Source organism: Zonotrichia albicollis, chromosome 3, assembly GCF_047830755.1.
Source record: "Zonotrichia albicollis isolate bZonAlb1 chromosome 3, bZonAlb1.hap1, whole genome shotgun sequence".
NCBI classification, from domain to species: Eukaryota; Metazoa; Chordata; class Aves; order Passeriformes; family Passerellidae; genus Zonotrichia; species Zonotrichia albicollis.
In genome coordinates this window covers 71,362,153-71,380,524 of record NC_133821.1, presented here as the reverse complement: position 1 = coordinate 71,380,524, position 18,372 = coordinate 71,362,153, and the positions used below count along the sequence as shown (strand labels likewise).

General features: G+C 37.7%; 1 protein-coding gene across 4 annotated transcripts in view; it reads left to right on the top strand.

Annotated features, from left to right (window-relative positions):
- The window catches only part of LAMA2 (laminin subunit alpha 2), a 344,097-nt gene that overhangs the window by 228,792 nt on the left and 96,933 nt on the right, over nucleotides 1-18,372 (top strand). For all 4 annotated transcript variants that reach the window (XM_074537835.1, XM_074537834.1, XM_074537833.1 and 1 more), the window contains 7 exons: nucleotides 2,463-2,599; nucleotides 4,989-5,222; nucleotides 8,735-8,878; nucleotides 11,261-11,440; nucleotides 12,152-12,340; nucleotides 12,433-12,671; nucleotides 17,067-17,184. In XM_074537835.1, the coding sequence (XP_074393936.1) occupies nucleotides 2,463-2,599; nucleotides 4,989-5,222; nucleotides 8,735-8,878; nucleotides 11,261-11,440; nucleotides 12,152-12,340; nucleotides 12,433-12,671; nucleotides 17,067-17,184 (1,241 nt within the window). The remainder of the gene's footprint in view (nucleotides 1-2,462; nucleotides 2,600-4,988; nucleotides 5,223-8,734; nucleotides 8,879-11,260; nucleotides 11,441-12,151; nucleotides 12,341-12,432; nucleotides 12,672-17,066; nucleotides 17,185-18,372) is intronic.

Sequence of the window (18,372 nt, the reverse complement as noted above, 5' to 3'; positions counted from 1 at the left end):
CCAGAATGCTTTTATTTTTCTTTAGATATAAAGTAGATTCTTTCCAGAAGCAGAAATCACAATGTCTCATAATCCATTCTTGCTCCTTTCCTATCCAGAAGGGCAGCACAAGGAACAAGTTTAGCTTTCTGCCTTTTCTTGCTCTTTTTTTTGAACGGAAAGAGCATCAAGGCCTTGAGACCCATATTTGGTCAGCAGAATTTAGTTTCACTTGTATTGTGGATAAACCTTGAAACAGGCTGGATTATAGATTATGTTTGAAAATGTTGGCTCTATGGTGTTATCTCCCATGGGAATGAAGGTTTCAAAAACACCTAGAGGTCTGAAAAGTTCAGATACATAGGCAGCTTGGAAAAGGGAGAGATTGTTCCCAGGCTCACTGATGAGAGAGCTTGAAATAAAATGCAAATGATAACTGCAGTCCTAAAGCCTTTAGCAATTAAATGAAGGGCAAAAAATTCTGTCGTTTATGATTAGCATCTTATTCTAACATTCCACCAGTTAAAAGCACATCACCATTGTGAAACACAACAAAATGTCGATAGCTACAGTTGGGGAAGGAAAATGAGAGGGCTATTAATGAAATTGCACATTAAAATTTTAATTGCTCTCTTGGCAAAGTTTAAAATGACAGGGTTTAAGAAACAGCAATGAAATGGTAAAACACTGTAGATTCAAGTACCATTTTAAATATAAATGTATTGGCCTGTGGTCATCAAACATTTAAAGCAACAGCAGCACCTATAAATGTTGAGAAATCTCAGAATTTTGAAAGATCCAAAATTAACATAACAGGTGGACAGGAATTCTGTCTTCAATGTGCTCATTTTTCCACATTTATTTTCAGTAGGCTTCTTATGTATTCCTTCAAATGACAAAAAAAAAAAAAAAGAATTAAATTATGAATCACAAAGAAAATCAGAAATTTAATAGAAGTATATCAAATCATGCTGGAAGGAAAAGTACAGAAAAATTAATTTCATTGTGACAGTTAAGTATGAAATAAAATATTTGACCTCTTTTATCTCTCATTTATTCAAAATGAATATAATTCGATTTTTTTCTTGTGCAATATAAATCTATAAAGCCTAAAAACCCGCTGAAAGCATTGTCAGTGTTGACATTCTATCAGCAGAAATACAAAAGAGGTTTCTATTTCACTATTGCTTTCAACTGTTGTGTTGTATTTTTTCCCTCTTTTTTTGAAAAATAATCACAAAAGTAAAAATAGGAAAAACATTTGAATATCTGCTTCCCCTCTGTGTCTTTTTAGCCAATTTTGTGCAAGGCCTGTAAGCCCATAAATGAGCTGTCACAACTGAAAGCCTCAGTTTCCCAATGAGATGCATTCTGAAACTTCAAGCTACAGTGTGTGAAAATATTTTAAATAGCATGCAGCACATCATGTTCCTGCCATGAGGCAAAACTTGCTATCTTCTTTGCATCAATTTTCTTATCTTGAAGGCATTGGTGGGGAAAAAAAAGGTCAATTCTTATTTGAACTATAGATAGGAGTTCTATCTTTGCACATCCCTTGTTTTCTAGTTTCAGTCTGAATTGAAGTATTTCATAGTAAAGGCAGTGAACATAAATTAAACCATCAGTAACAAAGTTGCACTGCCCTTTAAACACCCGGAGGAACAGGTTATCATGCAGAGAGTCAGTTTGCTTATGGTGCTTTTCTCTGACCTCATGGGTTATGTGGATGGTGGGTGTGAAAACAACACACACCGGTTCTGCTCTTTCAATCACTTGTGTGTCTTGTGCCCCTTAACTACTTGTCACTTACATACCTTGAATCTGTATTTGCCACCAATGAGTTGTTTACTTCTGGAAGCACTTCCAAACCTGAAGTATTTTTAATTTGGTATAATCTGCAAAGAATTCCAGTTTCCCATGGAGAGGAAACATCAGTTTGTTGATGTCCTCCCAAGGCAGACAATATGTAAGCTGAAAAAGAAGGAATAGAAAGGGAAAAAGAAACCTAAACGCCTTTTTTGCCCTTTAAGGAAGGTCTCTTTAGAGCAGCAGAAATTTCAGAAGGTATTTCTCAGTTTGGTATAAGAGGTTAAATAGGCTGCAAGTTCCCTGCATAGATGGCTCAGAGACCCTCAGGTGGCCTCTTAGAGGAGACAGCACAGGCCAGAAATTGTATAGCAGCATCCTGCAGTTACATCGCAAAGAGTGCACCATCTCAGAATTCTGAACTTCTGAAGTTGGTGCCTTTATTTTTCCCATTCTCTTCTCATTGCAGCTACTTCAACCACAGTTAACCTGTGTTTCTCTGCTACTGGTTTTGGTTTCTCATGGTTTCCCTACATTTTCTGCCCCAACGTGTCCGCAGATAACTGAGTCCACTGTACAGTAAAAGAATGATCCTAACCCCATTAGGGTCTGCTCTCCAAGTGTCACATAAAGGGATAACTTTTCCTCTGCTTTATTTTTTTCTGTCTCCCATGAAGCCTGCGAGTGTTCACGTTTTGGCAATAACTGTGATCCCATCAGTGGACGCTGTATCTGCCCTCCCAATACTGTTGGAGAGATGTGTGACAAATGTGCACCAAATCACTGGGGCCATAACATTGTCAGTGGCTGCAAGGTGAGTGGATTTCTATTTTCTCTATGTTTGTTGTCTCTTTCACAGTAATTTATAGCTGGAACACAGTTTTTGGCTTGTAAATTGTGGTTCGTCTCCATATTGCAAGTTTTGGTGCAAGACTGGTGTAAATGTTGGCAATTTGTTACTGCTGCTGCACTACAGATCCTCTGTCTCAGGTATGCAGCCTGTAACACAAAACACCCTGTTAGTTCTGCTGTCACACTGAGTCAGGGTCCTGCTTGAGCCTGATTTTATTTTGTTATAGCTGTGTTTTACATGATTGAGATTACCAGAGTATTGAATGAGGTATGTAGATGTGTATTTATGGGTAATCAGCAGTGCTTTTGGGAAACAAATTTACTTTGGCCTTAGTGGTGACACCACTGGGAATTTGTACTCAAAGTTTGCTTGAGAAAGGCTTCAATTTGTGCATAAAAGACAGCAAGGAGAAAAGAAACATCCACCTTAGTTGTAAATTGCACTTTATTCCCCTGTTCTTAAAGGGGAAATAAACATTATCATTAGCCTTTAAATCCTTCTTATTCCAATAATTGACACAGAGTTAAAATATCTGAAGAGAAGGGAGAAGAAATAGGAAAACAATGATAGAATAACAAGGAGGCTATGAAAGCTGTTGTTAATGACCTTGAGTTTAGTGGCACAGTGTTCAGTTAAGGTTGAAAACTGGTGACAGTGGACATCATGGAAAGTTCAAATGCCTTCTTCCTCCCTGGTGTGCTCATTGATGATAAGGGATTTAGTAGTACTGCTGCAATTACCCCAGAAAATGATATCTTTTTGGAACATAGTCATACACCATTAATACTTGTTCTTAAAATGCTGTTAGTCATGTAGCTCAGGCTGCAAAGCAATTGACAAGAATGATTTCTTTTTTGTATGTATGTAAAACTCCTGTGAAACCTCTGCGGTGCTGCTGGGATATAGACTCTTGGCTTCTGAAACCAGCCTAATGAGGTTGAAGACCTCTGTTTGAGCTCTGGAGTATATTCTCTGATTGTCTTTTATGTGAGCACATTAGTATGACAGTTCCATGGCACCATCTAAATTAATGATGATCTATCAGCCCACATCTCTTTCAGTATGTTGCTGCTAATTTCTGCAAAGTGAGATGTGAATCTCCTGCTTTGCAGTCTTTATAAAAGACTTCCAATCCAAGGCTGTTGTAAGTCTGACATAGAGAGCATTATAGAAAACTGCATAAACCACACATAGCATCTGATTGTAATTTAGGTTTTGATATTGCACACCAAGATACTTCAGAGAATGGTGAACAATGTGCTTTCTCAGCTTTGTGTCCAAATGCATCTTGTAGAATAAAGTTCTTTCTGTCAGAAAGTTTTATTTTTTTAGGCTAGGTAGTCATCTTGCAGACTGTATATTTCCTGTATATATTCACCTTCTTTACAAGTGGTGTTTTCAGATCAGAGGAAAGGTGGTCTAAGCAGTCATGTAATAAACAGTTTTGCTTAGAAACTGAATCCACATTTTCTTCCTCTATTTTTTCAGCTTTGTGTCTGTAATTTTAGCAAGTCTGTCCATGTCAGTTACTGTGGTAACCTGTACTGCTGGTACTGATTTTTTTGCTGTAAGATGAACTTCTCCATATGATATTCTGGTCACATCAGTGATTACAGCCAATGTCTTGTATTAACTGTGCAGTGCTACCACAGTAATAGCACTGAGGGACCCTTCTATTCTTTGGAAATCTGCAGTTTTCCCTGCTACTTTTGTATTCAATTTCTAGACACCCTGGAAAGTCACCTATTTCTATCCTCACTTGCCTGTGCAAGTCTTATTCTGTGAGGAAGTTTACTTCCAGATATTTCACATGACTAAATCTCTAGCCCTTACTGTCATCTAGGAGTCTTGTTTGTAAAAAGAGGATAGTTACCTGTCTGATGGATAAGTAATAGACATTGAACTAGATTCCTCTGGAACCACTGAACCCATTGCTCCTGAGGAATTCCAGTTTTAGGAAAATGTTCTGAACATGCCTGCAGAGAATTTACATACAAAATACTTCTTAGAGAGTGCTTGTAGTTTCTGAGTTAATTTTGTCCTCAAAGTATTCCAATATCCTTGACCCTTTTGGGTTTATTTCTTTTCAATGCCTAACCTATATATGGTAATATCTATAGAAAACAATCCCACCAGTGTTGTGAATGTATTTAGTGTAAATGCTTGACTCATGTTGAATAAAAATACATTACTGGCCTTATAATTTAAATATGTTATTTTTAGACAGTGGATATTCACTGCTGTATTTTATTTATAGATACTTAAAAGAGGTGAGTTGCTTTTTGGTTGGGTTTTGGTTTTGCTTTTTTCAGAAGCACAATTACAATTGCCTTGTTTCTCTCCTTTTCAGCCCTGTGAGTGCAGCCTCATTGGAGCCCTAAGTTCTCAGTGTGACTTAAATACAGGCTGTTGCTTCTGTCGCCCTGAATTCTCTGGGGAGAAGTGCACAGAGTGCAGGTTGGGCTACTGGAATTATCCCCATTGTGTGGCTTGTCAGTGCTTCCTGGCTGGGACAGATCCACAGAGCTGTGATGCAGAGGGGAGGTGCTCATGCATTGATCATTCTGGCCAATGCAACTGCAAGGTAAGAAAATGAAGGTTGTAAACTCATAACTGCTGAGAAGTTTATTTCAGATTTCATTGGCACTTGCCCTTACTTGTTCAAACAGTACATGCAGAACAATCTCCTTGGTTTTCATAGTGCATTTGCAAACTGCTGTGGGAGGAGTCCAGCATAAAGAAAGACTTCAGGGTTTATCAGTTGCTTTTTCACATACTGACACTTGCCAGTATAGCATCCTCTTAGGAGGATCCTTAGCATCCTCTTTTTCCCCAATTTCTATTTCTGTCTATTCTTGCAGAACTCTTGCCAGTTCATCCCCGTAATACAATTCTTGTTCAGATTCTGGGCACAATAAAAGCAAACACATCAGTAACCACAGTATGCCACAGTGCTAATTCAAAGTACATTGACTTAAATGGAGTCAATATTCATCATTTCATGAGGAGAATTCACTGCAATAGTATCTGTTTGGAGTAGACTTCATCCAATTCAGGATCGTTAAAGCAAAGACTTTTGGCATCATCATCTGCAACATTCTTATTTGGAATTGTGCTTGGTGGAACAGCACGCTTAGGTTGTTTGAGAGTTGGCTGGATTGCTGAGCTTACAGGGCACTAATTGGTGGTTTGATATGCAGTTGGTAGCCAGCAAGCAGATTATCCCAGAGCCAATACCTTCCTCAGAGACACAGATGACAGAATTCATAATCAGCACATTTGAAAATACTGCTGACTTGGAGGAGGTTGAGGTTGACATGCTGAACGGTAGAATTACTGTCTAGAGAGTTCTTGAAAAGCCTGATGACTGGGAAAATAGAAAGGTCATTAATTGGAGTGGAATGACCTCAAGAAACAGTACAGTTTGCAAGGAAGAAGCCTGAGTGGCAATCCTGCTGGAAAACACAATATAAACCAACCGTACAATCTCATGGTAAATAAGGCAAACTGCCCACTGATCTGAATGCAGTGAGCACAGTGGCCAATGCAGCTGCAAGGAAGGACATCACAAAGAGCATGGTGAGCAGGGGAAAGGTTTTATCTACTCAGTGCTCTACTTTTACTGTAGTTGGTGCTGATAAGACTGCACTTGGAAATTATGTCCAGTTTTAGAGCTTGACTTGAAAGTGTTGTTGAGAAATTGAAGAGGATCCGGAGAAGAGCCTCAGAGCAGATGATCTATGGAGATGTACTGAGAGAGCAGGACTCTCTCTTAGGCTGAAAAAAGAGGCTAATAAGAGGAAATGCAATTACAAGCTATTAGCCACTTCAACAAGTAGTTGATGGAACAAAGTCCTTTCTGATGATGGCAGAAGATGTAACAAGGGACAACAGCTGCCAAAGGGAGCTTGGTAATTTTGGGTTGGACATGAGGAAAAAAAACCAGAGAATTATACAGTAGTGGTTCACATTATACAGAAACATGTGAAATGTCCATTCTAGGAGATTTTCAAAAACTGGCTAGAAAGAGGCGTGGGTAATGTGATCTAGTATTGGTGATAGTTATACTTCTAGGGGGAGGTTTTCAAAAGTGACCCCTAGAGATTCTTTCTGTGATTTAGATTCATTCTTCTTCTTTGGGTCTGTATTGACACAATGAGATAGTAAAATGGAAGGATGAATTCAAATAATTGAATAGCCAGGTAATTATTTTGTTAAATGGGCAACAGTCACTTAATTCTGAGTTTCAAGACACAGAACTGTAGAACAAATTAGGTTGGAAGTGACCTATGGAGGTCATCTAGTCCAGCACCTTATCTGAAAGATGCTGCTGAGGCAGTACTTCCAAGCATGGAGAGAGATTTCACAGCCTCTTTGTCCAAACTGCTTGACCACCCTCCCATTTTTCTGGTATATTTGAACAGGAAACATTATGTTCTGTTTCACAAGTACTGATTCATTTGAGGATGACACCATAAGAAAATGGAAGTGAGTTGACCACATGGACTGCCTGAATAAAACTCAGTGCTATTTGCCCTGTGCCAGCCTCTGAAATGCAGAAATGGAAGTATCAGTACTTTCAGCCTCTCTTGATCCATGATCATCTAGTCCAACTCCCCTGCTCAAGCAGGGTCCCCTTGAGCATGTGACTCAGGGCTGCATCCAGACTGCTATCTCCAGAAAAGGAGATTCCACAGCTTCGCTGGGTTGTAGTTTTTCTTGTGGTTCTTGTAAGTACTAAGAAATGCTTACAAGAAAATGTGGGGGTTCACGGCATTTTACAATGGAAGTGTTTCTTTGTTGATTCCTTTAAGTCTCATAACATAGTTGCTTCTGTGTTTCTCTGAGTGCAAATAAACAGTGTATCTTTAGCTGGTGATTGATGATAAAGAAGTGCAAGTGACATGAAAAAAAATTCAAAGCAAGTAGAAATCGCTATTTATGAGAGAAAATGGACAAATAGTACTGAATTAAGTAATCATTTTTCCCCCCAGAATTTTAACCTAAGGTTAAATTTAAATCTAGGGTTGGTTAATCTTTTGTGTAACTTTTATTGAAAGAGTTGTATATTGAAGAAACTAGATTTTTATAAAATGATAATAGATCCCATTTAAACCTTCTGTTACAGCTGCTGAAATGAGCTCTCAAAGCCTCAGGAACCTCATTTTCATCCCTGACAAAAAGCAGCAAAATCTAAGCTAAATACAGTGTACACACATTTCTTGATAGAACACGTGGAAATGAGGGTTAAAACTGGTAAATCCTGAGGGATAATGTTGGTTTCTTGTATAAGCTTTGGAAAGTTGGTTTTTTTGGTTTTTTTTTTTTGAATTGGCTTCTTCACACTAGTATCAAGAGAACAAAAAGGGTGTGTGGGGAGGAAAAGCAAACCAAGTGTTTTCATATTGGTGACTATTTTTCTTTTTAATACCTTGGTCTCAGTATGAAAATGGTTTTAAAAGGCTCTGCATAAATTATTGTGTATCTGCCCTATCTGGAATAGCTTTTTATTTGGACTAATTGAAAAATGAAAATAAAAGCCTTGACATTACAACAGTGAAACATTTCAGCCTTGTTAATACTGTTCAATGATGTGGAAAACAATCATGAAAAGGGGAAAGCTTTTCTCTTCAGAATTTCCATTAAAATACGTTTCTCAGCAAGAACATTTAGTGCTGTACCTTAAATATCTGAACATGTCAATGCTAATTCCTATTAAACAGAAGGCTTGATTAACATGGGCAATTTCAGAACAACTTATTTTTCTTATCTTATCAATCACTTATTGAGCATGTCATGCCCAAAGTGCCATTTAATTTTTCTGTGCTTACAACTTTCAGTGTGAAGCCAGCAGCTATTGCTTGTAGCTACTCAGTGGATACAAATGCAAATGCCTTAATTACATTAATTACATATGTTTGCATACACACGTGATAAGAACCTGTAGAGCTCCTTGAATATTTCCTAAAGCTTATTATTATTTCTTGCTGCACCCTGTTATTATCATTACAGTAGGATTTTCTGTTTCGATCGCTACCTTGAAATAAAACTTGATTATTTTTTCCCTTTTAAAAGTACTCTCTCTCTCACTTCCAGGTTAATGTGGAAGGTGTCCACTGTGACAGGTGCAAGTCTGGTACATTTGGTCTCTCTGCCAGAAACCCACTTGGCTGCAGCAGTTGCTATTGCTTTGGCCTGACTGCACAGTGCAGCGAGGCAAGGGGGCTGAGCCGTGTGTGGGTGAGTAGGAAACTGCTGAGCCATGTAATGCGATAATGTTGTTTCCTGCTGGCACCTTTTAGTCAGGCTCTGAGAGATAGCTAGAAAATGGCCAAACATTTAAGCAATCACTTTCCTCTTCATGCTTTGAGGAGTGGTGAGAGCAGTATGTTCCATTAGACAATCAGGGTCAAGACATTAAAAGAAAATAAGTAGATAAGAAAATGAGTGATAGGATAGCTGACATCCAGCCAAAGAAAAGCTATTAAACCCCAAGAAAGGGCAAGCTGGTCATGTGGGGAAATTATGCAGTCTAATGCACTGCAACATAATCCCTGGTACGTGATACACAGTTTACCCAGGTGTATTCAAGGGTCACAGGTGCTTGTTATCCAGCATAAATTTCCCATAGTTCAGTTAATCTGTTGATTTTCCTTTTTGGCTTTGTTGTTTTGGTGGGGTTTCTTTTTCATTTTTTAAAAAGAGCTTATTAAAGCTATATTTAAATTCAAGCACAGAGATGTATAATCCATCAGAGCAAACAAAGAGCTCTACACCTGTTTGTGGAAGAGGGCCTTGAGACCTATGCTGGACTGATAAATAAGGCAGACTGGATGTCTCCATTTATCTGTACAACAAACACAAAATACACATTGAGACAGCTGCCATGCCAGCTCCTCTGTTGCTTTCTGGAGGAGAGATTTCTAAAGGAAAAATATTCATTCTTTCCCCATGTATGGGCAGTCATATCCCTGCTTGAAAGAATGCCAGCCATAGAAGGAATGTCTGCCTAATGCAAATCAGCCAAAGCCCCAGACTAGTCATGTACGAGCATCAGTTAGATAAGGATACTTTAGGCTGAAATCAAATTAATCTCTCTTGCTTAATGTTATATGGATAGCACTTATTCTCCCCTTCACTGTTCAATCCCGTAGCACCTCTTTCCCTTCCCTGTGGATGAAGTGATTTATTATGATCTGACCCAGTTTTTCTCATTATTTCAGTTTTGCCCATCATATGCTGCTAGACTGGAGATGAAAGGCTGTAGAAGGCTGACAATTTGTAAAATTTAATCAAGTTCCATAACAGCAACAGTTCTGGATAATTGTGCTTTGACCTTTGTGGCAGCACAAAGCAGAAACAATTTAAACCTCCTGATTATTTTGTTTCTCTTGATTAATTTCCTTTTGTATTTATGCTCATATCTAAAAAAGTGTATGTCCATGTCATATGTAGTATTTGTTACTCTCATCTATTTCAGAATTGATGTGGCACTGAAAAATAGGTGAGACTCCGTTTTGCCAGCTGCTAGTGGCTATTTTGGGTACTCTCAGGTGCTTCAAATGGCATTAGACTTGTTTAAGCAAGTAAATCCTGGCTTATATGACAATAACGCATGGCTGATGAATGACCTGAAATTCAAATGTGTTGACCCTTTTCTTTGAATCTAAAGTATTAAACAGTAAAATACAGCTGTGATACAAAATCACTAAATCTCACTTAGGATTGGCAATATTAGGTGTCCTTCCACGTCTCATCAGTCCATAGATCTGCTATAAATGGAAATACCAGGATACTGAAAGTACAGTGCAGGGTTTGGTTGATTCCTCATTACCTGACTCCTGTCTCATGACCAGTTTGTTGATGGTATCACTGTTACCTGTATTTGTTTTCTTTGTCTTCCTCACTCTTTGGGAGAAAGCAGTATTCATACCAGCCCTTTGCATCTGTTCAAGGATGTCACATTCGCTGAGATCCTTCCATTGGCACAGAATTACTAAGACTCTTACTACAGTTTTTGATCAAAATAACTATTTCAGTATAATGCTAATGAGACTTTGTCAACCAGTCTAAGAAAATTACAAGCACATAAGTGGCATCCTTGTATTTTTTTAATAAAGCTGAATTTAGAGTTACAGAAACCTTCACTGAAGCTTTACTCTCTGCAAATTGCCTGGAGAACATTTAGCTTGAATATTGCAGAGAAGTATCAAGGCATCAGACACTGTGTTTTACAGCTCCAGTGATCTATAAGTGGTGAGAAAGTGCTTCTTTGTAAGGTAACATTTCTCACAATCTGAACAAAAGAGGCCTGGGACTAAAATAGCACTATGAAAATCACTTCGATAAAATTCATGGAATCACTTGCTGATTAAAGTATTTTAACCAGTGCTGCTACATTCTTTGTTAACACGAGGACAAGGTGCGAAAGGCTCAAGGGGAAAGTCATTATTAGCACTGTTCATACCTGAAGGAGTAGCACGACTGCTTTGTGACAAATTGCTCATGATGTGAAATGAAATTACCTAGAAGTAATTTTTTAAAGAGCTAGAATTTAAAGACTAACACTTCATGGGGGAAAACAGAGTTAATTTTCTTCTCCATTTTTTCAAATATGCATAGGTGACCTTGAAGCCAGAGCAAATGATTCTGCCACTGGTGGATGAAAAGCTTCAGCGTAGTACTCTTTCAGGGATTGCATTCCAGCCTCCTGAAATAGTAGCAAATATAGAACAGGTGATGCAGGATCTTCGGTCAGAACCTGTTTACTGGAGACTTCCAGAGCAGTTTGAGGGAAGAAAGGTAAACCTAAAATTCCACTGAATACTGATGTGGATTTTTTTTCCTTTTAATCTTATTTTATTATTTTACAGTGCCTTTTTTTTTTTTTTTTCCAATAAGCATGTCTTCACACAGTAGAGGTACTTCAAAAGAAAGTAAATGCTATTCCATTATTAAACATTATTTGCTCTGTTACTATGGAAATTCATAAGTAATACAAACAGTATTTTACGTGTTAATATCTGTAAATATCTATGTTCTATTTTTGCACAGGATAAATTTTCTCATAAAAATGTTATTTGAAAAATTAAGCTACACAAATTTAATATAACACTCTTGCAATTTTTTGTTTCTCTCACTTTTAAGCAAAAGACATGTGATATTTGTAGACTACATGGGAGAAAATGATTGAAAGAACCATCCTTTTGGATATTATTATGCACCTCTGTGACAATTTATTTTGTACTTTTGATATTTCTTGGTTTGGTGGAGCACCAAGGCACATATGAGGAAATAGATAACATACTGGTTTTAGTGTAATATAATAACAAATTGTGGATGAGTGTTTTTGAACACGGTCCTTGTCCCCAGATAGTTCCACAAGTACAAATCGCTATTTTCTACCACGCATGCATTCATCAGGCTGCACATAGGTGCAGAGCACATCTAGCTCCTTCCCAGGAATTTATTTTTAGCTAACTGAAAATGAGATTTCTTTCTGTACTTTGCTAGCTGACCGCTTATGGAGGGAAATTGAAATATGCCATCTACTTTGAAGCACGAGAAGAAACAGGTTTTACTACTTACTCCCCACAAGTCATCATAAGAGGTGGGCCTCCCACAAATACAAGAATTATTGTCCGGCATATGGCTGCCCCTCTGATTGGCCAGCTGACAAGGCATGAGATAGAGATGACAGAGGTAACATTTCCATCTGCTTTTTTTAGCCCAAAACTTAAGCACATGGGTCTTTTGAATATTAATAATCTGTCTTTTGTATTTCTGTCTTTCAGCATGAATGGGGATATTATGGTGATGACCAAAGAGGCAGAAACCCTGGACCCTGGGAATATTATCATGGTAACCCAGGTCTCAACAGGACAACGTCTCAGGGAGATTTCACCTGGAAACCTTATGGAGATGACTCAAGACCAAGTAGAACTGTATCCCGGGAAGACTTCATGAACGTGTTGTATGATGTTCATTACATTCTCATCAAGGCGACTCATGGCAATATCATGAGGCAGAGCAGGTAACTCTTTCATGCAGTGCTCTGAAATGGTGCAGTAGTCAGATAATCCCACAGACCTCCCAGTTACTTCCAACAGAATTTGTATTTATGGCACCAGCTCTGAGCCATTGCTGAGAAGAAGGAGCAGACGGAATTTGTGTTTGGCATAGCTCAAGATAGAGAAGAGGGAAGTTTTATGCACTAGAAGATTAATATCACACTCGGCAAGCAGAATCTATATTCTCAGGACTCTAGAACAGAAAACACATGTAGGCACACACATTATGAAACAAGCCTAATGTATTTTTTGAATAAAGGTCCACTTTATGAAAGCATGGTGCTGTAATTAAATATAGATGTTAGTACATGAGGGAATTTTCTATTGAAAGTGGGAAATTAAATATATTAGGGTCATATTTAGCATCTTCTGTTCAATCTATTAATGAATCAGTTATGCAAGGAAATAAGATAACACTATATTTGAAGTGAAAATCAGGCAGCAACATGATAGGAACATTACAAAAATCTCTGCAATCTGAAGGTCAGCTGTAAGATTTACAGTGAAAGTAGCATTCAGTTGAACAAACAAGGAACAACTGCTTAGTTGTCTATTCTTCAAAGAGGAGTCTGTTGTTTACAGCATATCACAAGGTGAACATGATTCGGTAACAATATTGTTGTTGAGAAATGCTAATTCTCTATCTAGATGTATAAACAGATATGGCCCACAAAGTGAAAAAAAAAACACTTTTGTTTTCACCCAGCACTAGTGAAGCCTAAGTGTGAAGTTCTGGTTAATAGAATTTAAGAAAATACTTCTTAAAGTGCTCGGAGGGTATCGGTGACCATCATTGCAGGCTAGAAAATATGACACGTGAAAGAAGATATAAAGAACTAGATATGTTTAGAAACTAGAAATTGCTTTAAGGTGCTTAAAATGTTGTCACAGAGAAAAAGGAAAGAATAAGTTCTCCGTTGCTATGGTGGGTAAATCGAAAACAAACATGAATTTAAAGATCAGCAGGAAAGATCCATATTAGACATGAAAGATATACTGCTGGGGGTAGACATGTTCTAGAATAACTTACATAGACTCTTGCACAGAGTTTTTAATAATTAATACACAATATCCCTCACAATCAAAATTTATTGGCAAAGGGATAGTAATAATCAGAGATAAACTCCAAAAGTCTCCAGAAGTCCTTCTGGTGATTCTGTCATAGAAATAATAAGTTAAAATTGTTTCTAGGTTTCTAAGGTACAAATAGGTTTTTATGAGTTTGAAGGCCTTTGGAGTTTGAAGGTGAATAGTAAGGGGCAGATTCCATGGGACTTCACAGCACTGTGTGACAGAAGACATTGTCATTGCTGCTGCTATCATTTCTCTTTAAAGCATGTAATTTACAGAAAAGTATTCATGAAGCTTGCACTGGCTGGATGCTAAATATTAGTAACAGATGCCATAAGTGTTTAACATTGGTCGAATTTATTTTTGGCATAGTCCATTTAGGATATTGTATTACAAGCAAGGGGATTCCCAGGAAAAGAGTTATGAAGGTAACCCCAATGCAATGTGGAAAATTTGAGAAACGTGTTCATGTTCCATGTAGGTTTTTCCCTTCTCCCTAAGAAGTACAGATCTTAATTCAGTTGTGGAAGCAAAAACTGAGTTCTATCTCAGCTGCAGCATCAAAAGGAAAGTTATTTTGAAACATTAGCAAAGCTGATTTTGTTCTGAGGTGTGTGTGACTCCGATGCCTGCACTGGGCCTGCACTGCACCAGCATTTTATCAAGGCTGCCCAGTCATGAGGCAGTCTGAACAGGGGAGGACTTTTCAGTTCCAAGGCAGGTTTGCAAGATGCCACTTAAAGAACCAGAATATATTTTTACAGCATGGCATTTCAGAATGTGACATTTTATGACAGCAGAGCTTAGCAAACAGTTCATCTGGTCTTTCTGGTAACTCTCCATCTAAAGTCATAGCCTTGCATAAAATTCTGTATTTGATTTTGGAGGAGGTTATGTTACAATGGATTTTTATGATCTGTCTAGTTACAAAGTAAACATTTGTCACATGGCATCTCAGACTTTAGGTAGAATATAGCAGGAATACATTATTATTTTTTTCAAGTTAGCACCCTGAATGATTTCAGTGGAAATTTTGTGTAAGAATAAAATATAAATCCCCAAAAATGTTTTTAAAGGTTAGTGGAATATTACCTTGCATAAGACTTGAAGGCTTTTATTAAAAATAAGCTGAGACCCTCTAAAGAACAATATTTGTACTCAAATTTAAACATATATTTGAATTAAGTGACAATAAAACATTTGTTTAAATAAAATGTGTTGTGCTTTCCGCATAAGGGCCTTTTTCTAAACTAGAAAAGCTTCTCTTTCCACTTGACTGAGCCTAGTAGAAAAAGATATATCAAGCTAAAGAATCTGTGGATGGGAGGGGGAAAGGATATATGTGAAGTATTTTTATGGGGGGTTTTTTAGGTTTTAATAGTGCTTTAATTTCAATTGCAGAGTTTAAAAGCTGCAGGTAAGTGATAAACTACAGGAAAAACACTTTAAAATAAAGTCAAAGTAGCAGCAGCAATTGAGAACATAAAAATAGCTTCATTCTGGTGTTAGCACTCTATTAGCTAAACAGTTTAGTAGCAATGCTAATGTTGTTTCTGCTTCCAAGCTGTAGCATTATTAGTGATTTAGAGGTTTCTGCTCAGAATCTCTACCCAAACATTTTTCTCCTGTATTGTTCATTTTGTTGCCCTCATTTTCACATTCAACACTCTAAATGGAAACATTGCTTTTATTAGATTTTGCTTTGCAACAGGGCTGTGATAATAAATTTCTTGAATTGAAGTATGCTTTCAATTTCACTGCAAATTATTTCAATATTCCCAACAGTGATCAGGTAGCAGTTGTTTGGCTGCTGCCTAATAGACAGTTTCCAAAAGTCAGCCAAGCCTGACCTTCCTTAAGTAACATTTTCACACAAACAATAGGCAGCTTTGTGGCCCTAGAGTGCATTGTTATCTAAATACAGCTTTATGACAGTAAACAGTTTTTCAACTGTGCCCTCACTTTTGAGAATGATGGAGAGGCAGACTGCATTTTCTTTTCCCATTAAATGTACAGAGATTTTAATGTTACTTTTCATTGACCTGTCAGATCCTAATAGTTTTGCCCTCTTTATTTTCAGTCTTCTGTTTTGACCTGGCTTTGTTTGCTTGGTTTTGTTTTCTTGTGTGTTTTTGGTTTTGTTGGTTTTTTGGGATTTTTTTGGTTCAGTTTCCCTGTTGGACTGAGCCCCTTTCTTCAGACAGTAAGAAGAGAGCATAGGGTTTAAGTCACTAGATTGCTTTGGGGATTTTTGTGTTGACACAAGGTTATCAAGACATGTGGGTCTGGTCATGTAAGCTCAGTCACAAAGCTCTCATCTCATTCAGTGCTGGGCATTTGCTTTTCCTCCATTCATCCTGACATTGGTACCTATGTGCCAATGAGCAGAACAGCACCAGGAGTGTTTCATCAGTCCCTCAGGAGTCAAGGTCTGGGAAAAGTTGAACAGGCTGGGAGCGTGAGGAGAGGTAAGAAGGTCTGTGAGCTCCTTTCCATTATCACTGTGCTCAGACACTTACTGAATAGACTCTACCCACATTATTGACATTTATTTGGCCAGTCAGACAATCTGTGACATTTTAGCTTAGGTTAGCATTATATTTGAAGCTTTAAAATTTACTCTATTCTGCACATTTTGTTTCTCTGAGGCAATAGGTGTTCCAGATCATAGCATTCATTTAATCAAACTAACAAATCCCCAAAATAAAGAAGTAAGCTTAAAGTACTTTAAGAAGTAAAGCATTCTGATACACTGGGATTAAGTGTATTTCATAAGATTTCATATTTGTTGTCTTTGTCTATGATGTATCAACCCTATTTAGCAGGTCACGCTGGAAAGACTAGGAGTGGTTGGGAGGCAAGGATATTATTAGGATATATTTGATTTTATTTTTTAAATAGTTGCCTCATTAAAAGCTCATTAAGAGGACAGTTTTACTGCCATACCCCTGAGAGTCATAAATTTCTTAATGAGTCCCTACAAACGAAAAACCGGGTATGAACTTTTGTATGTTAACTTTTACTAATTTGGCTGAAAAGAGATAGAATTAAGCTGGAGATTTAGTTAGTTATACTGTTGCCTACAACTAGAAAATGAGACCAGAGGTGATGTTAACTTTGTAGTTTCTTGGGAGATGCAAAAAACCGGTGTTGTTTGTCTGCTGTAGATAAGAATCCTACAAACAGCCAAATGAGACTGTTTCCTCCTGTGCCAGCTGACTGTGAAGTAACTGGGTTTCGGTGAGTCCTTGACTAATCTCATTGGAGGTGTTTGCTCTTTTTTCCAGGATTTCTGAGATCTCTTTGGAAGTTGCTGAAGGCGGCCCTGTGTCCGGGATGGCTCCTCAGGCTCACTTGATAGAGAAATGTGACTGCCCATTGGGTTATTCTGGTCTGTCCTGTGAGGTACAGTACTAACCTAATCCCAGGAAAAGTCTTTGTGCTTTCTCTGGTCCATTCATTGACAAGGTGTGAATAGTAATTGGGTGTGAACTGATTTAACTGACAGCAACTCTCCCTTAATTTAATTACTTATTTCCTCTCACAGGTATTTCTCTCACAGGGAATTTCAGCCCTTATTTTTATTGCTGTAGGCAAATATGCCTCTGAAACCATGGCAGTGACTCAAATACTTAAAATACAGGAAAGTGAGGTTTACTGAGATAGCATCACTGATGCTGAATTGTGTGACTGATGCTAACAAGCCATTTTGAACAGATAAGGGTATAATACTCTTGTAATAGTAAAATACTCACCAGGAGAAAAGTGTTGGTTAGCTGAGTGATCTGCATGTGTAAGTGCTCCTTGTACATGCACTGTATTTATTTTTTACTTACAATTTCATGCCAAAGATTGCATTTTTCAAAAGTACCCAAGTGTTCTAGCAAACCAGCTGACTTGTATATGCTTTTGTAAGATGGATTTCATGATAGGTACCAGAGAATTTGTTTAACATATAATATATTGGCTGCAGAATGTAAATTAATACTTCTGACTGTCCGTGCTCTTGATGATGAGACTGCCAATCTTTCTGTGTGCAGAATACCATGTTTTCATTTTTATTCAGCACAAGCAATTCCAAATTCACTGCTTGCAATTGGAGGTGGTAGCAGGAAACAACTCCTTGAGTATTTTGCAAATGCCTCAAACATCCTAAGTGGGATCTTGTACGGGTTTGTCCCAAACTAGCAGTGGGAGGAAAATTGAAGTAAAGGAAGAGAAAGATACCTTGTTATCTGTGACAACTCTAATCACTTTGGATGTTATACATGGTTGTGTTATGCAGCAAATAAGTCAACAGAAACAGTAACTTCATAGGGAGGGTGTGCTTGAAAGCGCATGAAACTATATTCTTTGCACACTATTTCAATAAGGGAATACACCTGAACTTGTGTAAATACATGAGAAATTAATGGACTCCAACATTTGCTTAGAAGTACAGATTTTTTTTAATTACTGTAGCAAATTGGATTTTTGGGGAAAACTATATGATAATGTAATTAGAACTTGTTTTTAATTTACACCCACCAGGGGCTCAATAAATATCTCAATTGCAACCTTCATACTTCATTCTTAATTGTGTGATATTCACAT